Genomic DNA, 25,757 nt, shown 5'->3' on the forward strand with positions numbered 1-25,757 from the left:
AAACATTAACTCCATTCTTTAGACCAAAGCAGCGTACCACGTTAGCATGGATGGAACAGTATTCAGAGCTGTAATATGCTGTGAAACAATGATCCAGAGGTACATGTCCTCGCAGCAGAAGAGAAGACAGATGCTCACAGAAGGTTATGGTATAAATAGTGGATGAACTTCACGTGGCTCACACACACACACAGACTCTCATTGTTCTGTGTGCTCTTGTTTGAGTTTAGTCAGTTGCTGTAGCTGCTCCTCTGTGTTCTTCAGCTCCTGCTCCAGGGCTGACACCTGGACATGAAAACACAGTTAGTAAAGAACAGAAATGAGTGGGATTCAAAATAAAGTGTTTTTGGTATTCATATTTTGATTTGGGCAACAGTAGTTTTGCTGGACCTTTGCCCACTTACCTTGATCATGCGTAATATAGTTAAAGGCTCACAGTGTAACTTTTCTGGTTGAGCGTGTGCCACCTGCTTGTCATTTTGAGTTAGTTAGAAATGAATTAAAAGTTTTTGGTTTAAATCAATATTTGCATCTGCAAGTGCCTCTAAACGAAAGAGAACATTAAAATATAGTAATTGCTGTAATTCATCTCTAATACATTTCCTATGTTAACCTCGTAAAACTGCAGCCAAACAATGCCTTTTAAACAAGTATGATTTGGTATATTTATTTGATATTGATACTTTCATAATGCATTCATAAATATACAGAAATAAAGCCGATAGTCCAGCCTTACCTTCCTTCCCAGCGTCTCTCGCACATGTGGGGGGACTTTGCTCTGGTGGTCCTGGGAGCGGACCCGGCTGAGGAGCTGCTCTAGTTTAGGTATGAGCCGGTCTCTGCGCTGGAAGAGCTCACTGATCTGTTTGTCCATGTTTGCTCCACTCTGGCAAAAGAAATGATAACCAATTAGTAAATGATTTTAGATTTTCACACTGGGCTTCTCTGTAGAGAAGATTTAGCCGATCGCTGGAGGGGGAAACATTGAAATGACGACAGAAAATATAGATTATTCAGATATTTCAACCCTTGCAATTTCCCTGCGGCAAAAAAGGCTGTGAAATCAAAAATATTGAAAATCATCGATACATTATATGGCCAGTAAAAATGTAATAACTAGAATAATCAGATTTGATTTTTGGTGTGTGTGAAATCTGATCATCAAAAACACTTGAGGGATTTTTAAGACAAAGTAATTGTACTTTGTTTTCTTTCATTTTTGTCAAATGTTGTAATTTCTTTGACAAACAATCAGAAAGAATCAGATGCAACAACTGTTACAGTTCTGTAAATATGCCAGAATAAGCTAAAATAAAAGAAAAGAAAAAAGGCTATATTCATTAGACATCTCTACAGTCAAGTTTGGACTTTACTTTTTAGCCTTATAACAAAAACAATAATATTTCAGAATACATGACTTCACACTGAATATATACATGTATACATTTGGTTTGTACATCCATCTCAGACTACTGTAGTACTGGCACAATATTGTATGAGCCAGAAAATACATGTCTGAGAACTTATGTACCAAAAGCAGGCCACTTAGTGGAATGAGTAAGGAATAAGAGCTATTGGGTTTTCCTATGAATATTTTATCTTTATACCTTGATAAACATGTAGATGTTTTTGTACTATAGTGTTTGAATGGTTGAACAATGCATACAGGGCTACCTGAAACATTTTATTGATTGATTTATTGTACAATATGTAAAAGCTCCTTTACAGAGGCAGAATAGATTCATTACCTTGTTTGAGAGTAGGTTTTGTGATTCACCTTTTAAAAGCTAGAGTAGGTTTTTATTTCTTCGGTTAGAAGGCTTTTGTAATTTATTGTAATTCATTGACAATTTGAATAATTACACAGCCCTAGTTTATAGTTCTAAAACCACTTTTAGGTTTGGTGTGTGGGCAAAGGAGGAAGTCAAAGTGAGACATTCATCAAACTGCTGACTCAAACTCTCAACTACCAGGCATTAAGTATGTGCTGCAGTTCTACCACTGAGCCACCCCCCATTCATTGAATTACACAAGTACAACATATAAATATATGTTGTACTTGTATCAGAGGTGTACCGTACACCTGATACTGATTCACATTTGTTGTACTCATATATACGTGTACCTTGACGTCCATGTGCAGTCTGCATGTGTGATCGACCACTCCCACCACACAGCCTTTAGGAGCACAGGAGGAGGGGGGCGGGGACAGCTCTCCTCCCTGTGTGACAGGACACAGGAGCTGGACACTGGACACGCGGCTGAGAGTTGTGAGGGCTGAGCTGAAGTTCTGGAGGATTTGAGCCTGCGACGAGGAGCACTCCACCCACACTGCAACACCATAAAGTGATTTTATACTTTTGTGTTGTTCGTCTGGTGATACTTGGAGACTGTGGTTGCAATCAAAATTTAAATTATTGTCAGACTGTGTTAATACATTTTGTATGGTTTATTTATTTTTTAACAAAGATAGTCCAGAGATGTAGTCGTAGGTACACCCAGTTTAAATCTGAACAATTACCTGCTGATAAATAATTTGGTATCTTTAGGGTTGTAGTCCTTTAGTCTTTTAGTTGATTAACAGGTGTGGTGGACAGCTAACATTTTATAGTAGACTAATTATTAGTTTATTGGGATTATAAAAGATTTGTAAGATCAAAAGTAGAAAGAAGAAGCTGGGGTTTACAGAATTAATTGAATGTTTTTTTATATGAAGATAGAGTTTGCTCATACTTTTCTGTATGCATAGTTGTTATTGTATTTTAAGTGTAGCTTGGGTCATGTGCAGGGTCAGCTCACAGATACTTATTAGTTTTGAGAGGTCGCGCTTGTAAAGAGTGTACTATGCACACAGAGAAGTATGAGAAACTGCATCTTCAGAAGTGAAAAAGGCAGAATAAACCCCAACTAACACTGCGTCATGCTTTCCCCTTTTTCCTGTGGCCCATTGGCATCCTTATAATCCTAACAAAACTGTCTACTGCTCGTCTGTTGTTTGTGTACAGGGTTAACAAAACATGTGTGGTTTCTTGCTACAGACTATGATGGAAAGGAGGCAAATTCTGACATATTTCCATTGTATGTTCATGAATGTGCTTTGTTCCTTTAAATAAATCTAAATCTAAATCTAAATCATTTAATCTAAATTTGGTTGACTCAATCGACCAATTAATCAAATAACTTTCTAAGAGCTTAGCCTATGTAACAATAATACTTTATAATGTAAAATGCATTTATGGCCCCATTTCAGAAGAATTCAATTAATCTTCACTAGCACTTGGTGTACTGTTGGGACTTTCAAATCATCTATTTCACTTACACACCGCACCTTTAACACAACGTCCATTTTAAAAAGCTTTCATCCAAGTTTCGAACCAAAAGCAGTGCGATGAGTTGGAGAAGTTCAATAGCTCTTTACGAGGCAGGTGGGTCTAATAAAAGCCATCAGACTGCCATAAAAGGGGACATGCTTGTCTCGTCTCTCCTTCCTCTCCACAACCCCTCCCTTTCTCTCACCTCTCTCTCACACTGCTCTTTCTCTCCTCCTCATTCCTTTATCCCCCTATCTCCTGCTCTCTCTCCCTTTCTCCTCTTTCTCATTCTCTCTCCCATCCTGCCTCTTCTTTCTCTCCCTCCTCTCTCTCCCATCCTGCCTCTTCTTTCGCTCCATTCTCTCCCCCATCCTGCCTCTTCTTTCTCTCCCTCCTTTCTCTCTCATCCTGCCTCTTCTTTCTCTCCCTCCTCGCTCTCCCATCCTGCCTCTTCTTTCTCTCCTTCCTCGCTCTCCCATCCTGCCTCTTCTTTCTCTCCCCCCTCTCTCTCCCATCCTGCCTCTTCTTTCTCTCCCTCCTCGCTCTCCCATCCTGCCTCTTCTTTCTCTCCTTCCTCGCTCTCCCATCCTGCCTCTTCTTTCTCTCCCCCCTCTCTCTCCCATCCTGCCTCTTCTTTCTCTCCTTCCTCGCTCTCCCATCCTGCCTCTTCTTTCTCTCCCCCCTCTCTCTCCCATCCTGCCTCTTCTTTTTCTCCCTCCTCTCTCCCATCCTAACTTCTTTCGCTCCCTCCTGTCTTTCCCATCCTGCCTCTTCTTTCGCTCCCTCCTCGCTCTCCCATCCTAACTCTTCTTTCTCTCTCTCCCCGCACTCTCCCACTCCCTGACCTTTGGGATTCTGTTCCTGTTATTGAGCCTAGCACTTTTCCGGAGGTGGCAAACACATCTGTCTGGCATTTGCTCTAGACATCGATTCTCACGTCATTTCAGAGGATTTGTATTGATCCATAAACTGAGAAGCTGTTTCCTGCACCAAAGGAAAGGTCAAGGTTTGGGGAAACATTTTTTTCATAATTTATAATTAAGAGTTGGACTGAGAGACAGACGTAAACGCTTGTGCTAATTTTATTACTTACTCACAATGAGCCCACGACTGCTGATTGCACGCAGAGATTTCACACATGTTTGAGTTGTAAGGTTGCACTCACAAATAGTGTATTATAGAGGGAACTCTGAAATAGTTTATTCTTTTTTGACATTTTGAGTTAATAATTCCGTCTTTGTTATAAAAAATAAAAATTAAAAAAAAAAGATTTTAAAAGTATTTTAAAGCACACACAAAACACTACATGAATAAAAGCAAGGTAAGATAAAAATGTTTGAAGTACTGTGGAATTACAGGTGGCAGACTAAAAAGTGCATTAGCAAGAAATATAAAAAAATATCTCTTTGAATATTTTTTTATGAGAATCAAGACGGTGCTCCGCACATCAGGTTCTGTGCCAGGTGCGTAGGATAAGGGCGTACGTGACGCTGAACTGTAAAGGGAAAGAAATCCCGCACACTGTCAAACTTGCAAAATATAAGTTTAATGGTGAAGAAGCCACCATTAAACTTTTATTTTGCAAGTTTGACAGTGTGCGGGATTTCTTTCCCTTTACAATATTTTTTCTGAGAAAAAAAAAGAGCATCAAAAAGCCGACTGGCCTGGACTCACTTGTAGGTTTGTCTTTTGTGACCCCACTCTGAGCTCTCAGTGACCGAGCAACCCTCACTACTTCCTGCACCCACAGGAAGTCCATCTCCTCATCAGGGAAGTACCAGAGCGCCTGTCAGGAAGGAGACCAGATAAAAACACAGAGCATCAGCAAAACACATGGACAAATGTGAGAGTCAGCTAAAAGTCAAGCAGTGAAGCCAGGAGGGAAACCAGAAGAAACGACAGACAGCAAAAATATCTACACAAGTTGCAAATGACTTGAATTCTAAATAACAAACGTAATTTAGAGGTTTTGACCAGTTATGATACATTTATCACTGTTAATCGATACAATGTATTTATAAGAAGCAAAAAATAATAATTGAGAGAATTGTAGGCAGAAACTATGAAAAATTTCAGTTCAAGCTACGCTCCAAAAAAGGACTTCTTTATCGAGTTGTGACAATATCACTACTTTTTCACTAGAAAGTTTGATTTAATAAACTTTAATAAACTAAATTAAAATGTAGTATTTTAATGTTGCATGTTCATAGTGCCAACCATTGTAAATAATCATGTTTCTTCTCACAATAATCAACATTAAAATTTGACACTGTGACATTCTTGGTTAAAAAAAACTGTTTTCAAGATGTTATATGTCTAGTTACACAGAGAATAAAACTAAATTGTCAAAGAATTTCTGCAATAATGAATGCTATAAACATATTTATGCCAAGTAAAATTCACATTTAAAGTGTTTAAAGACATGACAGAGGCAAATAGGCAATTGCTATGAATAACTATCGACAATGGCACATTAATATACAGATAAGAAATAAGAAACATATCAGTATTTGCATATTGATGTGGAAAACAAAATATTTAAATGTGGAACTTGCTCAAAGAAGTCAAATGTGTGTCAATGTAAAATAAAAAAAAATAAAAAATAGAATCTTATTCTAATCCAGTGGTTCTCAAGCTTTTCACATCAAGTACCACCCAAGATATCACTTTGCTTTCTGAATACCACCAGATCTAAACCAGTTCTTTATCAGGGTGAAACATGGTCTAAAATGAGACTAAACATGAGTAAGCTAAAAGTAAAGGAGGACAAAAACATGAATAGATCCGTCTCTAAATAAGCCCCGCTGTAACTCCAGTCTGGCAAGTGATGTTCATATGACCGTTCTTAACACACACGTTCTGAGGCTGCACCCGTTTGCTGACCTCTTTACCACAATGGCATACACTCATGTAACGTTTTCTATTGTATTAGGAAGTAAAACCTAGATTCTGCATCTTTTGAGATATTGCTGCTAAATAATAGTATCCATTTTCAACACTGAAAGAAGAACTTGGGGAAAACATGTCAACCGTTTCTAGTATGGGCGCTTAAAATTATAAATGACTTTAAGTGTTTAGAAAAATGCTATGTAAGACTAATGTGTTATTATTACATGGGCAAATAATTGTTCTCTTTGTCGCTAGAAGAAAAAAATGATATCACTGACGCAAAACAAAATACTTAACATTGGAATCTATAATATGTTCTAAAAACATAACAAAGAAATATTGACCACCAGGTATTTAAAGTGCTGGGACTGTGCAGTTTTAGGTAAATGGTGCCCACACACCATGATAACCCTAACCCTCTAACCCAGCTAAATGTTGTAGTAGAGTGGTACCAGCTGTTGTGAGGAGGGGTAGGGCTGCAGACAGAGGCTGGTCTGAGCTGCTCTGGAGGAGGCAGGTGAGCGGGGCTGGTGAGGCTGCAGGCGCTGCCACAGCTCCTCAGTGATGAAGGGCATGAACGGACTGAGCAGGGCCAAGGACGTGGAGACACAGTGGAACAGGACACTGCAGGCCACAGTCCCCTCTGGCCCCAAAGTCCCCTCTGTGTGCGGGGACAACAGGGGCTTCATGTACTCCTGTAACACACAAGAGGAGAGCAGAATATTAAAGCCAACTCAAATGCCATTCAGAATGAGATATTCAGAGATCAGAGAAGATACAGCAAGCTAAACAATGGAAATGTTCCACGTAAGAAGCTAATTTAAACCTAAAACTACAACTAAAAATCTCAAACTTAATGTATATATTTTAGGGCTGCAATGATTAATCGATTAATTGTGACTAGACTCAAAAAAGTTTTGATAATTGGAATTGTTATCTGGACTACTGCAAAAGCCCTTATATAACAAAGACTACAACATTATTATATCAAAATTTCAAAAAGAATAAACTATTTCTGATTTTCAGCAATAATGCACTTCATTTGTATTCAAAAACCCTCACTTACCACCTTAATGCACAATAGAAATAATTCCTTGACTAGTCGATTAATCAAAAGATGACAAGACGACTACTAAAATAATTGTAATAAACAGCCAGTATTTTTTATAATTATATTAACTTTTTTTTTTATTTAATGAACAAGCTGAATAACTGAATATTAATGTTAGAGAGAGCAAACAATAGCATATAGCGAATAACTTATCCTTTCCTGGAACAGTTTATTGAAGACACCATCTGCCTCACATTAGTCACAAAGACAAAGGACAATGTGATCTTGATAGTTCTAATGCTCGGGCAAATAAGTACTCCAATAACCAATAAGTAGTTGGTAAAATGTGTTAAAATATAAAAAAAAGAGTATTATAGCAATTCATTTTTCGATTAGTCGACTGGTCAAATTATTATCTCTATTCTATGGCGTTTTTTATAAACAGTCTTTATTTAAATGTCTTTTAAGGTCTGTATAATCCAGCTAAGTGTACATGGGTGTATATATTTCTCAATTTAACAAAGATAAGTGCTAAAGACTGCAATTTAAGTGGTTGAAATAAACAAAATGCAAAGACTGCAATTATTTAACTAACATAATTACCTCTACAAACTAAATATCCTATCTAGTAATGTACAAAACCTCTATAAAGCTGTTTAAAATGGACTGAATTGCATGTGATTCTTTTTATTATTGCTTTATTTATTTGCATTAGTTTAATAATTCATTTTTCAGTCTTCACTCGGAAGTTTATGCATTATGTGTTAAAAAGTGAACTTTGAACATAATCCCGATTTGAAACCATAAATCTGAAAAATAGCAATTTGATAGTTTAGAGATCTTTCCTATGAACCAAATCTGTGATGTTGTGGTTTATAATATTCATTCAGTGGAAAAAAAAGTAGGTAGGTGTAAATAATTAGGTTGTATGAACATTACCGTATATCATGTTTAAATAAATACTCTTTTTTTTTTTAACTTCTTGAAAATAATGTTAATCGGTTAAATTAACTGTAGTTTGTTTGGAAGATTACAGTACAAGTTTATCATTTTTTGAAGTTTTGACAGTTGCTTACAGACAATACTTGACACTCTAATTTTGCATACTTTTAAAACAATATTACTCACCACTGAACATGTCCTACTTAAACTCTTACATCCATGTCTTTTGCCCACACAAACCCACAAGAGAAACATGTGTGAGCATTAGCGTGGCTCACCATATAGACGTCACACAGGCTGCTGACCCAGAACAAGTGCAGAGCAGAGGTCACGCTGTGGAGCTCGTAGGTCTCAAAGCTCTGCTCACACTGCAGCACTGTGGAGTAGAGCCGAGACAGGACCCAGCGCTCCATCCTGCCCAGGGGAGCCGACTATATGTCCGCGGGGAATGTAAAAGCACACATACAATTATTCACACAACTATGATCTTATATGGTTTTGTAATATAAGGGAAATATCAACAAAATAACAAAAAAGGTTTACTTTTCTAAGGCTGAGAATCAGATGGTCCAAGTGACATTCTTGGAGAGCCACATCGCGACTCAGAAAACTAGTCCTTAATCCCTTAAAATCCCATTAATTTTTTCGTAATTTATTCCCTTTTGTTTTATTGGCTAGAAATAGAACTATCAAGCGCCTGGACATGTCAAATCTAAAGGGAAAGCGATTCCTAATCTGCTTATTTTCAGTCAAATTGATTCTGGAAGAAATCAGGATCAGTTTGTACTCTAAACTCTTCACATCTAAATCCAAAACTATAGTGTCAGCTATTAGTTTCTCAAAAACAATTCAAAAGAGCTTCAGTTTGAAGAAAACAGGCAAGAATCTTTTTTTTTAAATAAAATGTTCAAAAATGTTAAAGTCCTGAGGTCACTCGCACCATTTTGGCAGTGAAAATACAACGTACACTAAGAGATCAGATTTTATTTTTATTTGCTGTACCTTTTCCAATGTTTCCACAGTAGTTCCATCAGCCAATACTCCCAGAGTGAACCTCACAGTCTGCCACATTTTATTACAGAAGTGTCTGCAGCTCAGGGCCTGGGACATGGACAGGTTTATGTCCTCTCCTGGGAACACACACAAGTACAGAGCAAAGGAGGCTAAAGTTATAGACTTTGTGAAACTACTTGGAACAGCAATGTATCCGTCTTAAACTAAAACTTACTTTTAGTTTTAATGTTAAGGTGTACGTGAGTATCATTACTGGATCTTTCATTCTACATTCACTGAACTGTAGGTACAGATGAGCCCTGAGCATCTCAACCTGATAGCCAGCACTTATTCTCAGGGAAAAGTGATACGGGCACTTCCACTTAAACAAGTGTACAGAAAAAGGCTGCTCTGTGCTGGGAGACTTTAAATGTACAGAGGTGTCCATAGATTAGAGTGGACACTGAAGTCGACTGTTAAGAGCTGCAGTGAACCACAAAGGCCGACAGATGTGCTGCTATATGCAACTGCAACAAAAATATTCTAATACATTGCCAAACGCAAACACTAATTTGAAAAAAAAGTTTTTCTGCTGTAAACCAACCTAGCAAGCAAGATGAATTCTCATGATATTTGGGAGTTCACAAAGTCTTGAGAATTCATAAGGCCAGACTCCACCTGTTCCACAAACCAACAAACCAAAAATAAACATTGAGACACCGACAGACGAACTTTAGCTTATTTTGTGTTAAAACACAAGCACATAGGGGCCTTTCTTGTATTTGTGGATGGGAAAGAGGTCTGTGCTTTTCTCAACTAGATTTATCAAATGTTTGATTTCTCTGCTCATTCCTTTGTTTTGACGCTTCAACCAATCAGCGCGCTTTTTAAAATAACGCCCTGTTGTTTTCCAGATTTATAAATATGTAGAACTTAATTCAGAGAGCAACACGCTTTGGTTTACATCCCAATTCGTATCCAAACTGAAGAACAAGGTACTAATGGTGGTATATGTAGTCCAACGTAAATCCAGTTTTTCTACAGGCCTTTTCAAAGTCTGCGTTTCAGTTTTATGCAGCTAAAATCTGGAACAGTCTTCCTGAAGATGTGAGACAGGCTTCTACTCTGACAATGTTCAAATCTAAGCTAAAAACAGTTTTGTTTAGCTGCGCATATGACTGAAAGGATTTTTTCTTTGCACTCTTCTCTTTTGTTTGTGATTTTATTAGTTTAGAAAATCAGTTGGATTGATAATTTTTAATTTAGTTAATTTTATTGTATTTCTGTTTCTGTAATTTCTTTGTGATTTGAATGCATTTTTCCTGCTGTGTGAAGCACTTTGAATTGCCTTGTGTATGAAATGTGCTCTACAAATAAACTTGCCTTGCCTTGCCTTGCCTTGCCTTGCCTATTGATTAAGATGTCAATTGGAAATATTGCTGAATATTTGCATGTACCTATGCAACACCCTATATAAATGCCTATTTATCCACATTTATATAATTCTCTTTAGTTTGTTTTTTCAACATCAACATGCCCAGGTACTACAGATTTAAATTCGTATTAATACGACATTAAAACGATCAAACCATATTTTCTGGGATGGCAATGTGTAAGAAGCTGAACCACTGTGCAAAAACCTCCAGCAGTGATAGAAGCTCTATAATGGCTCTCTACTCCAGAACATTCCTACACAGTCTCAGAGATGAGTCCTGAGCCTCACCCTGGGTCTTGTGGGAGCAGAGGGCCAAGCGCAGGGCATCAGTCCCACATGGAGGGATCCCCTTTGGGAAGTCTTTGTTCTGGCAGAGGAGCAGAGAAGCACACATGCAGTGGTTTAAGAGTGTGTGTGAGAGCACTGGGCTGTGGTACTCTGGCTGTGGGGGGGGCTGACCTGCGCTTCCATGGCAACCAGCTGCTCCCGGGGATCCAGGTTTCCGGCCCTGACCTTCTGCTGGAGGTTCTGAGAGGGAGTGTACAAGTACAGTTACACAATGCAGCGGATACAGTCCTCATTAAACGTTAATGGATTTAAACGTGGGCTAAGTGTGAGCAGTAGCATAGTGGTATATTCATGTTCAGATGGATTACAGGAGGAAAGATTACAAGCAGATGCACAATCATGTCTAGTCTTTTTAAATAATACATATAAATACACTTCAGTTATACATTTTAATGTAAACATTAAACACATCCCATAATCTGGGTAAAAGCTGCATCTAAAGCCAAAGCTTGGCAGAAACATGGGTTCCATTTAGTTGCCAGTCAGTTAGTACCAGTCTTAAAATGTCTTGGCCACAGACAAAAGAAAAGTCTGAAGAACTCTAGAAATCTCTACCCACTGAAAATTTCAGAGAATTTCAAAACTTTCACCTCCAGGCTCAAGTCGTGGCTAAAATTAGAGCAAATCTGTACTGTATTTATTGTCCTTTATTTAACCAGGAAAGTCCCACTGAGATGTATCAACTGTTTTTAAGGGGAGTCCTGGCCCCAGAGGGAAGGAGCCTATTGTACGTGTTCTTAGTGGTAGGGGAAACCTACAGACACAGGGAGAACATGCAAAAAGAAAGGCCACACCCCACTCGGGATTCGATCCCAGGGCCTTCTTGCTGTAAAGTGAGGGCGCAAACCACCACCTGTGCTGTCCAAGTGTGTAGGAAAACACAATTGGTTGTTTATAACTAGTAAAGCAATTGTGTTGTCCCGTTCTAGACCTGGTTGTGATTTGGTGGTACTTTGGTAAAACCAAATATTTTCTTAAGTCGTACTTCGTGTGAAAAGTTTGAGAACCATTGTACAAGAGAAATAGAGATCAATTAGAAAATGAAAACCAAAGAAAATGTAATGTTATTGTTGTTATGGTCACGAATAAACACTAAAATACTCAAATGTAATACTGTGACACCTCAACACTACAAACCTTTTCCTGCCTGTAGTTTGTCTCTCTCAGGGTGAGCAATAAAAGCCAAGCCGTGCGTCATTATTATTTCAGCTTGTGGAGGTTTGTTTTGCTCACCTCCAGAGACGTGCCGTGGATCACATCCAGTGGGTCAATAACATTGCCCAGAGATTTACTCATTTTCCGCCCGTGTTTGTCCCGCACCAGGGAGTGCAGCAGGACCTGGCCCCAGACACACAAATATACATATAGTCAGATGTATCCAACAACTGACCCCAAAGAAGAGTCATTTTGACATTTATGTTTAAATTCCAACTTGTTTCAGACTAACGTTTGCCTTATGTTTTTAGCAAAGACGTGAATGCTGGGAATCACAAGGTCCCTCACGATTCGATACAATACACGGCTCACGATACGATAATATCACAATTTTTTACATGCAATAATCGATATATTGCTCATGATATTCTACGATGTATCACGATTTTTTAAAGAACCAAATACTTTTTTGCAATATTTCTCTTAGTTAAACCTCGACTTGCACAACCTCAAAATGAAATACACCTATCTTAAGCATCAAAAAAGGCAAAATGTCAAATGGTTTTGCATAAACAAGTTTCCTTTCTTCAAACAAGCAACAAAATAATTTGGGAAATTATACAAAAAATGACTGATGCCGATAATAGATTATAGACAGACACAGATTATATCAACACAGCAGCCCACAATATCGATACTTTATCACCAAATTAAGTATCGTGATATTTTGATATTTTGGCACACCCCTATCATCTAGTACTTGTGAACCTTCACTCCTCGTGTTCTCCTCACCTACTCTGCTCTTGCAGTCAAACAAGACATACTGTGAAATATGATCCTCATCTTATCATTACCTGTTTGAATGGTGGCTGCCCAGTCAGCTCTGTCCCCAACATCACCATCCGAGCCACCCAGAAGAAGATCAAGTCACTGCCCGTCTCAAGGATTGAGTTTGGATAGAACTGTTCAAGATCTTTAGTCTGGGTCACAACATACAGTGAGTATGTAAATATTTTATACTAATACTTGTTACTTTAGATATTTCTACTTATTATTTCTTGACAACTTAAGGTCGTACCTGCTGAGGCCAGCCCAGCATGGCGAAGGGGAAGAGCCCAGAGGAGAACCATGTGTCCAGAACATCAGGGTCTAAATATAAATACATATTTATACATTAATAAATACATTGATAAATAATTAAAATAAGGAGTTATTATAACCAATAAATGAAACAAAGCAATGACCATTAATACCCTTTTATTAAAGGCATATGAATCAGAACTCACATATATACAAATCATATAATGTATCAATAATCTGAACAGTCATTCTACCACATACAGTAAAAGTAATTGGGAAACGGCAGGTAATTTTGTTTCGACAGACGAAGAATGGGAAATGATATGTACATCTGAGTGGAAGACTGCAAAATCACATGTTTAGAGGGAATTTTGAGTCAGTTTTTTTTATAAACCCATTCACAAAGAAATTCTAACTGCTGGAGAGATTTTTAGTGCAAGGAGGCTCATCATTACTATGTGTTTGGGACTGTCCTGCTGCTCAAAAATATTAGACTGAAATCCACAATGCGCAACACATGGTCTTTGACATCGTCATCCCACTGGATTTCAAAACGACTCTGGCTTTAAAACTCCTGCAATGGACTGTAATGGATACCTTTGGAGCATTACAAAGAAATGGATGATACAAACTGAACCAGAGATTAAGGACTGGATCAACAAACTAATTGGCATTGTAAAATGGAAAAAATGACAGACTCAATCTAAAAATTGACTTATTTAACAGACTTAAATGGGTAAAAAGGGACTTAAATGTTGGAAATTTATGCCATGAATTTTAGAGCCCTCACCTAATTGAGAACAGTATATTTATTATTTATACCCTGTGAAAAATGCTCTTAGTTGCCAAAATAGCAAGATTCCTTATCCTATACTATACATATCTATGCAACTATCTATTTCACTATAAGGTTTATGATGCGGAAACAATATTATACAAAGTTAATTTTGCATTATTTGTGTCCTCTAAATGTAACTGTAGTGTATTTATTGTGCATGTAGCAGAGGACTTAAAAAGCTCACCTTGTGTTAGTGTGATATTCTCAGGTCTCACTCCATATTTGACAGAAGCTCTATGACAAGCCTCCTCTTCACTCCGGCCCCAAACCCAGTGCTGCACAACACACAACAAATAAGAATTAACATGTTGATGACAGAGCACAAAGCCAAGTTCAAGTTTGTGGCGCTGTGAGACGAGGATGAAGTAAACAAGGAGAGTAAATGTGGTTTATCCTCGGTTTCAGCATTTATTTCACCTCTCTTTGATTCTACATCAGAATACAGACTTTTACATCATAGTAACCAGACCTCTTTTTTGTCAGAGGAGTTGGGCAGCTCTACTCTGTAAGCTGGGATCTGATGTCCCCACCAGAGCTGCCTGGAGATGCACCAATCACTGAGGAGCACAGAGACACAGTGTTAGAGCTGTACATTTAAAACAACGCTTCATTCATCCATCATCTGAGAATGAAGGGACAGGACACGCAGCAACACTATTGTTCCATCAGCACACACAAAAACGAGTACGCTTTATTTATTGTGGTTTTTTTTAGTCTGTATTGTCTTTTGGTCAACTTTGTTTTACATGTTTGGGAGTCTTAAAAGAGATATCCCCATTTCCACAGATAAGACGTGTGTTAGAGCCCCCTCTGCTGACAGCAATGGGCATAACTAATGGCAAAAAAAATCTTTTAGTAGACATTTAAGGACAAAGCTTGTGAAGAAAACATGTGAAGAGTTGTGAAATTAGTAGCATGGCTTGTAGCAACATATTGTTAACATATTGCTGAAGGACATATAATAAGATCAATAAGATCAAATAAGATCATTTGTGATTTTACGTCTTCTTTATTTTAGCCAAAAACAAATGCGCACCTGATGTTGGAGAGCCAGTTTTTCCACGTTTTAGTGTGAAACTGAGGGATGATCTCCAACTGTCCATCTTCTACAGCCTGACAAAAAGGGCACAAATGTGATGTCAACTTTATTAAGACTTCATTTCCTGAGCAGATCATTTACCTTCACAGCTTTAGTCGCCATTTCTTTGCATCGCACAAACCACTGCTTTTTCAGGAGCGGTTCAATGACGTCCCCAGATCGACTAAAAGGAAAGAGCAGTGAGATCGCCATGTTTGGAATTTCTTACCATTTTAAAAGCCATTAAGATCCAACCATATATTCCATAATATTCTGTAAATATTCTTATAGGCTGAAATGGAATATGTTTATTTTCCCACTTTCATTTGGTTGGGTCAATGATTCGCACCACTTTCTTGCTCTGGTATTGTTCCAATTAGTCCTAGAGTCCTAAACCTAATTTAGTCAGTGTTTTAGTCCAGATTTAGTTTTGTCCTTCTTTCTTGTTGTTATTGGGTTTGTGTTCAGTTATTGTAAATTGTTGTTAAAAAGCAAAATCCAATTGATTAGTGTTACAATACAAACAATTCAAACGTGATTTTGATACTAAAGAATATACTAAATTCTCAATTTTCATACCACAAAATGCTCTGTTTTTAGGTCAAAGTTCTAGAAAATATAGACATTTTCAACACAAGAATAATAGTACTTCTTATTAAACATTGTGGGACCTACTAGTTTTGATAAAGCTCAAAATCATGTTAAACCTGTTCACAAAAGCCAGAATTTTGTTCAAGTATTTAAGTATTTGAAGTGCAAGTATTTTTTTGTGTCGATTCATTTTCTACCGCTTGTTCCCTTTCGGTGTCGCAGGTGACTGGAGCCTATCCCAGTGACTTTGGGCCTTGGGCTGGGTACACCCTGGACAGTGGCCAACTTGTCGCAGGGCCAACAGACATAGACAGACACACAGATAACCGGAGAGAACCGGCGGTAACACGGGGAGGACATGCAGAATCCACCCAGAGAGATCATGTGATGTTGGTCTGGTCTGGGAATTGAACCCATGATCTCCTTCTTGGGAGGCAAGAGCGCAAACCTTGCCTTTGCCACTGTTTACCCCTTTCTGTGTTGAAACGTGTGCAAATGGATTTCAATGCTAGTTTTGATATTAATATTAATATTGATAATATTAGTATTTGATTTCCGTTAGTTTTGACAACACAACCGTACATATAAAGGACATTTCAAAAGCAGAAGCTACTAATACTGAATTCAGAAAACATAGACAAATAAAGTGAGGCCAAACCCAGCAGCCAAAGCATTATTACATCACTCCTCCAGTACCTGCAGATTGGTAGAGCCATACTATGCTCCTGTTTCCCTCTGAACAGTCTCTTCTCCACCAAAGCATCCACGACCAGCTGCCTGGCTTCAAACCGCTTCACACCCTGGTTACGGACATTATATTGTATCAATTCCTCACAAATACCATATCTACTGATCTTTTTTAATAAAACTTGAATCTTGATTTGACTTGGACTTAAACCTATATCATTTGATTTGTTTCATTTTGGATTTCAATATACTTTTTCTTATTTAACTAATATATGTGTGTTTTGTAATAAATAAAAAAAAAAGTGCATTTGAGATAACACTGGAAGATGAATATGCTTAAAAGTAAATAAATCCAAACTGGTAAAAAGTACCAAAACGTATATATATATTTATTATATAATATAATAATATATATAGTTTTTTCTGTGAAATCTTTGCACCTGCAGCCAGTCTCCACAGGGGGGCGTCATTGTGCCATCCTCTGCGATCACAGTGAGGCGAGGCAGGGAGTGTTTCTGGGAGAGGAGGAAGTCTGAATGGTCATGAGCAGGGGTCACTTTCACAGCACCTGGGAACACACATTGTATTAAATTGTATTATTATTAGTTTAAGAACTTTTTTTATTTGGATGTATATACTCTTATTTGAATATATATTATATTTAAGGGAAAGTGAAATTACAGCAAAATAATTTGGATAAACAATGGAAAATAGAAAAACACATTCTTCGGTTGACACAAAAAATCCTTTACAGTTTTATGTGCGGTTATAATGGTCAATTTTGCACTGCTGATGCGCTTGTATCTGTTATACTACCTTGGTATTTCTCTGAGCGACTGTTGGACCTTCTGTGTTGCCCCCTTTGGCAAAAGATTAAAACCACTAATAAGACAACTTTTGGACTCCAGATCACTTATTTCATTCTCACTCAATTGCACTAAACACTTTCCACAATATTACTGATGTAACAATAACATAAATATGTGATTTTAAATGGTCAATAGTCTCACAATAATATTCTGGGCTGTAATGTATTGTTTTGTTGCAGCAACAACAAAAGAAAACAGAGGGAGCAACAGAAAGAAATACAGTGATCCCTCGCTATAACGCGGTTCACTTTTTGCGGTCTCGCTGCTTTCACGGATTTTCATCATGCATTGTGTTCTGCATTCTGATTGGCTAAACAGTCTCTGCGTGTCTTCTCTACCTGTGTGTAAATAACGTTATGGATTAATATGTACACGTACGTAAAACCGCTTGCCAAATTGAAGTTTGCGAGGCCGGTGAGAGCGCGCGTGTGAGCTGCGGGACACCCCGGTGAGAGCGGCGCGCGTGAGAGGCCGGTGAGAGCACGCGTGTGAGAGGCCAGTGAGAGCAGTTTTATGGAGTATTTCATTGTATAATAACTGTAAAAAAATAAAGGTTTCTACTACGCGGGTTCTTCTTGGAACGTAAACCCCGCGATAAACGAGGGATCACTGTAAGCCCTTTCATATCTTATTTCATTGACAGTAATAATTTGTGTCAAAGCATATACATAGAAATATATAATTTCTATAATTCTGTTGGACTCTAATCATGAGATGAATATTGTGTAGTTTAATTGTACTGAGATATTTGTATATTGTTCCATCCCTACGACGCACATGCAAATACAAGGCCCGCGGGCCACATCCGGCCCGCCAAATATTTCGAATATATATATATATATATTTTTTTTTATTTTTTTTATTTTTTTTTTAATAGATTCATAGAACCGAAGTTACATCCGTGACCGTTTTTATCGCTAAAACTACACGTCCCACAATGCCGCCGGTGGCCGCCCCTCCCCCCGAGCGGCTCTGCTGCACTGCTGTGTGTGCTGCCTAGGGCTGAGGAGTAACGACGCGCGTTCAGCACTTTACACCCTTTTGAGCAGAAGTCTGAGAGAGGAAAAGAGACTTATGGCTTTAGGAAACACGTGGAAGAAAGAAAAGAGACGACTTTGTGGATGTTAAAGTTGTGCTAAAATTGGAGCTAATGTGGAGCTGACAACAAGAAAACTAACTTCTGTGATGATGCTCTGTGAGGAAAACATCCTCTACCTGAACATGACTGTGTCCACACTAATGTGACTGTGAACACAAACACAATGCACTAATTTGAGTCACTACATGAATCATTTGTCACTAAGATCAGCTTAAACGATGAAAAGAGCGAGATCGTATTGAGTTTGAGCGGAAACATGTCTGTGATATGAACATTTCATATCATAAAGCACATCAAAAGTCCATGTTCCTGCTGCTGCATGAATGTGGACTCAGTCTTTCACCGCAGCAGTCTGCACAACTATTACTAGCCTGTAAAAAAGCTATTTATTTCTTACATTTTTTATTGTTTTATTTTGTACAATATTTGGCCCACGACTCAGCTTGAGCGCGAAATTCGACAAAAGAGTTTGGTTTGATGGAACACTGTGGCTCATGCACTTATTCTATATTTTCAAGGCCAGAGGGGTAACTTAACCTCCTTACTTAAACGCTCCCACGTTTGTTTGTATTTTGTGGTGAGTCATTTCAGGTGTAGATAACTACACAGACGTGGAAATGTTACTTAGTACATTTAAAAGTTTTTTTAGATCTTGAGAAGTTTATTTTGTTATAAAGTCAATTACAATATTTTCCAGTTCCAAATACCTATAACTAAAAGTTTATCTCTGTAGATCAACTCTGAAGTTGTGATGCACATAAACTGAAGCACAGTATTGGTGAAATTACACTTGTTTTTCTTAATACATTTCAGTTTATGAGAACAAAAGTTTTGTAATTTTTTTTAATCGATCCAATAATTGCTTCAAAAACAACGTAGGCTATATAAAGCTCTTTGATTTTTATATTTGTAATTGTTTTATGTTTTACGTTATGTTTGACACCCCTGCACTACAGGTATCTTCATGTATGTGACAGTGACTCAAGGTGATTTAAGTCTTTTGCGGTGTTAAGAGCCTGGGGGCACTTGGAATGATTTCAGATTTAGAAAAAAGGTGGATGAATGAAGTGTTCTTTGTACTACATTTTACATTCTTATATTACTAAAGAAACAGCGATTTTGTTAGAAACTATTTTCGGACAATAGATTGAATTACAAATACTTAACTTTGCTTCTAAAATTGTCACGATTATTATTTGTGGTTCTTAGGATTATACAGTGAGCGGAATAATCACGGCTATCGATAATAATCTTGACATCTCTGCATAGAACGAAAAGGGTTGGAACAGTTACCTGTCCCCAGCTGCATGTCCACCATACGGTCAGTGATGATGGGCAGGAGTTTGCCTGTGAACGGGTGTCTGCACTGTTTCCCCTGCACTGCCTAGAAACGAAGCGTGAAACAGAGCAATAATGTGGATTATTTTCATGGAATAATCATGTTAATAATAGTGATATTGTACCATATGATTTGAACATTGCTACTCGAAGGAGCCACCAAATGAGAATTCAAGCTCCAATTCAGACCCACCTGGTATCTGGGATCATCCGGGTGCACCGCTATCGCCACGTCGCCCAACATCGTTTCAGGGCGAGTTGTGGACACCGGCACCTCTCCGTCTAAAATGACAAATATTACATTCAAAGTTTAAACGTATGTAAATTCCATTCCAAATAGTCCTCACTCACCGTGGCCTTCTGTGGGATAAGCAAAGGTGACCATTGTACCAAACTCCACTGGTCGATCGTAACCAGGCACAGGCAGCAGAGTCCTCCCAGACAACTCCTTAGAGTCAACCTGAGGAATGATTTCAAATGTATGAAATATGAACTATATACCTCAACAAACACTGTATTTACACATTAGTCTACAGTTATACTAATGGATTTTAAGATGTATTCTGACTCTGTGTTAGATGTAATCTCCTGTAGTGGTCCAACTTGTCATCTCTTCTTAAAGGACACATATTATTCCAAATTTACCTTCTTTTTTTTTTAGCGTTTAAGCATTTTATACCATTTTCCCTCATCAAAAACATACCTGGAGTTGTAATTGGCTCCGTTCATGCTTGTTTGATCAATTAGAAAAACACTTCCAAATTTCCAGTTTTGTGACATCATAAGTGCCATTTTTAAGTGCATAAATTATCACCTGGCTGAGCATTTCTTTCGTCAAATCACGTTCATTACAACCCCATTGTAATTCCCTCTGCTGCCAGTAGATGGTGCTCAAAATGTTATAAGGAATTAAGATAAGATAAGATAAGATAAGATAAGATATTCCTTTATTGTCCCACATGGGGAAATTTCATTGGTGCAACGCAGGTAGATACAGAGGTAGATACAGAAGAACAGATCACTTATAGGAAGTCTGAAAAACACTTTCAGTAGAAGATCTCCTATAAATAAAAAAAATAAAAAATAAAAATTACCTGACTCTACGAGATGATATGCTTACAGTAGATACATAATTATGTTCCAAAACATAATACTGTATGTAAAAGTTAAAAAGGTATTCAAGAGCATGTTTGAAGGGCAAAGACAATACAAAAATAAGGCAAAATATATGTCCTTTAATAATCGGCCAGGCTAACGTTTCTCTCAGGAGTTGAGGTCCGCTTACAATGAAGATTTGGTTCAAAATGTTTGATTTACTGTATGGCATCCAATCCCCATCTCAAAAGTTTTTACACAGAGAAGAACAAAGAACTGTGACATTTATGATTCTCAGTAGCCGTAGATAAATCTTTTAGCCGGTCTATTATTGCTACCTCTATGTCCGAAATGGCCGACTGCAGGGCACAGCTCCAGTTAACCAGAGCCTCGGCGCGGTAGATGAGTCCAGAGTCACACAGACGCACAAAAGCCTCCGTCACGGCTCGGCTGAACCCCTTAGACAAGACGACAACACAAGTCAGATTTAAACAGGAAAATGTCTTATTTTGTCTTGTCTAGAGGTGGGCAATACAACACAATTTAGATTATATTGTGAATGTTGTTTTGAAGATATGCAAAATTCAAATATCAAGTTACTGTGAGTTGTAAACTTGCAAATCAAGAGTTTAAGGTGATATTTCCGCAACTTTGAGAGCCATTTTATAGAATATTTACACTTATCTGATCATTAAACCTCAAGTTTACATGTTTTAACACATTTCAGTTAACTATGTGCTATGTGTTTTTAAGATGTGGATCTCAAGAAGAGTAGTAATAAGGATCCCAATAAACCTTCAATAGCTTGTTTTATCCATTACTCATGAATAAAATTGTGTTTATTATACAGTGTATGATTAGTTTGTATGGTCTCACTGGGTCCATGGTGAAACAGGCTCGGGTCCAGTCCAGTGACGCTCCCATCTGTCTCAGCTGGTGGTAGATCTCATCTCCTTTTCTACAAACAGCACCACCATAAGAAACACTTCTCATCTGTTTATGGACGTACATTTCTCTACAATCTAAATAGGCTCATCAGATCTTCTGATATAATTCCCATATACCAATAGCTATATATAACTATAAACTCTTAAAAAAGCTCCTTCATCAGAATGTTCAAAAATACAGAATGAAGGCAACTGGAGGCTTAATTACAGATAAACATCTGCTCTGTTTTTTAAGTCTTTATAATAAAAATAAGCAACCATTTAACATATATATATATACATTTAACAAGAAATATAATCTAGTTTACTGTATTGGATCACGAAATATATAATTTGTGGCAAGTTATGTAATACATTTATAGATAAAATTAAAAACAATTATTGGTCAATTGAGTAAGTTCCAGTAAAACCTAAAATTCAGGATTTTGCCTTTGTAAGAAAAAAAAGTGTCTTTCATATATCTCCTATATAAATATGAAATTTCCCCATGTGGGACAATAAAGGATTATCTTATCTATTAAAAGGTTTAATTTGATTTGATCTTGATTTTCATATTTTCTGATATTCTGAGGTTATGAGCTCACTTCGCTTTGTCCCCCCAGTCGCCGCCATTCGGGCATTCAGAATGTTTTATACACTTTTATATCTCTATCGTTTCTTATAAACGTTTGGGCTGCACTCTGTTTTCTTTGCAGTGACGTGTCTGGACATCTGATCAGCTGCAGTCAGACTTAAAACTGAATCCCAGATATGAGATTGTCGATACAGGTACAAGTCTGCAATCTCATTCTACGGCGAATTTGGAAACACCAGACTGTAAATTGTAATAGAGGGACGAGCCAACTTTCTCATAACTCAGATCGAATTCTGTGCTATGGACTCACTCATTCTTCCACTTCCACACCTCCTGCAGAAACTCCTCTCTGCTCAGGTTCTGTCTCTTCTTCCCCGTTTCCCTCAGCAATCTCCTCTCCACCACTGTCTACAGGTGGAAAACATACAAAACATATTTCCCTAATAAAAAGTATACATTTTGACACCAGCATCCAGTATGCTCGTCCTACTTGAGTTGCGATCCCAGCGTGGTCCACCCCGGGAAGCCAGAGCACCCTGTGGCCCTGCATCCTCCTCCTGTTCACATTAGACACAGCGATAAGAATAACTGGCCTTAACTGAATCTTTCATGAAGGTTTTCCATGTGGAGCAGTTAGTTACCATCGCACCAGCGCATCCTCCACGGCCACAGTCAGAGCGTGACCCAGGTGCAGCGTGCCCGTCACGTTTGGAGGAGGGATACACAGGGAGAAGGTCCTGTCCACGGCATGAGGGACAGACTCCTGAGAAGACGAGAGGATTAAGCATTCCAAGTTCTAATAGAGAAGCTGGGAATTCAAAAGGGGACATATTAAGCAAAACCAACTTCAGTGAGCTTTGAACAACAGTATTTCCTCATCATTAGTTTACTCAAAGTTGTATTTTGATTGATTCCCCGCCCACTTCCCTTTACTTAGTTTTGATATTTGAAAAAGTAGGAGTCAAACATGTTAGTCAATCTTGTGGGCTTCTATGTAGTCAAAATGAAAACATACAAATGACAATTTGTTGCTTGTTATAGTGAAATGTCCCTATGACGCTTTCCAGGCTTTTCAGTTCTGCAGTTCTGAGCAAGAAGTCAATGGACCCGTTTCCATTACTAAGCCATTTTAGAGCAACATTGCATTTTACTAAGAACAAAATGGGAAATTATTATCTACTAATGTTATAGGTGTCTGGGGTAGAAAAGGCATAATTTGTTTCCTTTAATAGAATAAACAAATGCGGTTTTAGTGGACAACCCTTTTCATACATTCTTTAATTTCAATGTGCACAGATTTTGGGGAGTGACGTATCTTACACAAGGGCACAACAGCAGTATGCAATGCCAATAGTGGAAATTGAATCATCTTTTTTTTTCATTGTAAATGGTAAACCAACAGAGTTACTGCCAACCAAATGTAATGATTTGGCATTTACAATAATATAATCTATAAGAACAGTGCCAGTGATACTTCTGCAAGCGAAATTTTGACAGAACAAATGATTGTGAAAACAAAATCCAAAAAATTGCTAACGAGCCTACATATGTGCTGAACTCAGAATTTGATACTAGTTTTAGTATCGATTAGTGTCTGATACTTTTGACAATGTTAGTATAGATACAACAGATGTATCCCTCCCACCATAAGATTTGTCAGTGGAACCTTATGTAATAATGATATTGCTTTTTTAAAATTATGATTGCACGTTTGTATTCTAAATGTTACTGCTGGATATGTGTTTTTTTTACCATCTTCACGCTTGTCTGCTTGTGTTTTTGTGTAAAGTACAGATTAATTTCCCTTTTGTCAGACAATTAAACCCTAGTCGTTTTTTTTTTATCTGAAATGAACAGAACAAGTGAAGATGTATGGCCAGTGGTTCAATGGAGAGTTGGAACCGGCTGTGCAAGCTTGTTCAAAAGGAGACCACAACAAAAAGAGGTCAAGGTCGTGGTTGTTTCATGTTAAGTTGAACTGAAAACCAAACGCATAAACAGGCGTAACCCAAAACCAAGTATCTCACGTGCTGCTCCGGTCTGAAGAATCCCTCCTTCTCCCACCACTGGTACCAGCTGGATTCCACATACTCTGGGCTGTAGGCTGCAGGGTAAGGTACGCTGGTGTCTGCAAAATCAAACAAACGCAAAATAAAAAATAAAAAAAGATCAACTTTAATTAGGGCTATCACAAATAATCAATTTATTATTCGAATAGTTTGCGATCATTTGTTTTGATAAGACGACAATCATAGACTAGACTTTTTAAATATATTATTTCAACCAAATAAAGGCTGAAACGTGGCGTGGCGACTGAAGATAGCAATAGATAGAGAATATGTATTATTGAGGAAAACACAAACTGTTCTCTTTTTATCCATTTTGATTTAATAATGCCACTATCTTTGTTATCAAAAGGTCTTTTTGTACGTGCTTTAAAGTTTGAATAGTCCAGAGAACGGTTATGATTTAAGTAATCATTGCTGCCCTAATGATAATTCAACAATTTCCACACCTTTCTTTGTTCCCGGTGGAGTTTGGACAGTGTATACAATATTCTCCTTCTCCGTCCAGTTCAGTCCCTCATCATTGGGAGACTGGAACCATAATTGGAACAGTAAATTACACATACACAGTTCAGGGGAAAAAACATTGACAATCTTCATACTTGACTGGAAAGAATGGCCTTTTCTCGTTCCCTTCTGCGCTTCTGTTTTTCAGCTTGTGATCTGGGGATATTTAATGCTTTTGGAGAGTTGGTGGTGGTATGAAGTCTGCTAGTGTATTGTTCTGTCACTCTCCAGACAAGACCAGTCCTCAATATCCTCATCATCAACACACTGCACGAGAAAAGGATAACAACAAGCAAATATTGCGCATATGGACACATGAAAAATAATATGGTGCATAACGTAAAAATGTATGATCATTTAGGAATAATTATTTATGCTACTCACTGTGTTTCACTTTTGACTGAGGACACATGTCTCCTACGACCTTTCCGAAACAGGAAAATATCCCTTTTATCTATCTCATTTACGTAAACAAATAACAGATTAACAGTAACATTTTACATGTATTTTACGGATACAGTATGATTGGTTTGATGTCATACTGTAACTGTTGTTAAAAAGAGGCTGTTTTTGACGGATTGATACAACTTTTCGTACAAGCGGAAGTGGTCCGTCTAAAAATATCTTCCCTCTGATTTCAATACTAAAGCTACACATACTATAATACATTCACATTCGATTATGCTGTCAAAATAAAATTAACACATTTACTGGAGATAAACTTAAAGCGTGTAGTTGTATTTAATCCATTCTGTATTCTTTATGCAACTATTATTCCATGTTTTAGTGCAAATAATTGTGTTTGACGTGGTTATTCACATAATTTGTGCAGCCTTTTGTCGAATTATTGGCACTTCCGACGGC

General features: G+C 37.8%; 1 protein-coding gene across 2 annotated transcripts; it reads right to left on the minus strand.

Moving 5' to 3' along the window:
* On the minus strand, positions 1-25,526 carry vars2 (valyl-tRNA synthetase 2, mitochondrial). Of its 2 annotated transcripts, none has more exons than XM_072447821.1 (30): positions 25,278-25,526; positions 24,989-25,160; positions 24,836-24,917; positions 24,348-24,448; positions 22,962-23,083; positions 22,811-22,877; positions 22,631-22,728; positions 21,676-21,757; positions 21,138-21,257; positions 20,056-20,164; positions 19,898-19,986; positions 19,660-19,750; positions 16,839-16,966; positions 16,408-16,511; positions 15,223-15,304; positions 15,079-15,155; positions 14,512-14,599; positions 14,227-14,317; positions 13,203-13,273; positions 12,979-13,104; positions 12,203-12,307; positions 11,081-11,149; positions 10,910-10,988; positions 9,196-9,323; positions 8,472-8,624; positions 6,653-6,895; positions 4,986-5,097; positions 2,126-2,331; positions 737-886; positions 1-285 (listed from the first exon to the last, which is right to left on the minus strand). In XM_072447821.1, exons 2-30 carry the CDS (start codon positions 25,151-25,153, stop codon positions 199-201), a joined length of 3,225 nt encoding a protein of 1,074 aa, XP_072303922.1. In that variant the 5' UTR covers positions 25,154-25,160; positions 25,278-25,526; the 3' UTR covers positions 1-198. The 2 variants fall into 2 exon arrangements, with proteins under 2 accessions (XP_072303922.1, XP_072303923.1); XM_072447822.1 differs by having other exon boundaries at positions 19,660-19,746; positions 19,894-19,986.
* Positions 25,527-25,757: the final 231 nt, after the last annotated feature.

The sequence above is a fragment of the Eucyclogobius newberryi genome, unplaced genomic scaffold (assembly GCF_026437365.1).
Source record: "Eucyclogobius newberryi isolate DKJ021-1_F unplaced genomic scaffold, fEucNew1.0.hap1 SCAF_16, whole genome shotgun sequence".
NCBI classification, from domain to species: Eukaryota; Metazoa; Chordata; class Actinopteri; order Gobiiformes; family Gobiidae; genus Eucyclogobius; species Eucyclogobius newberryi.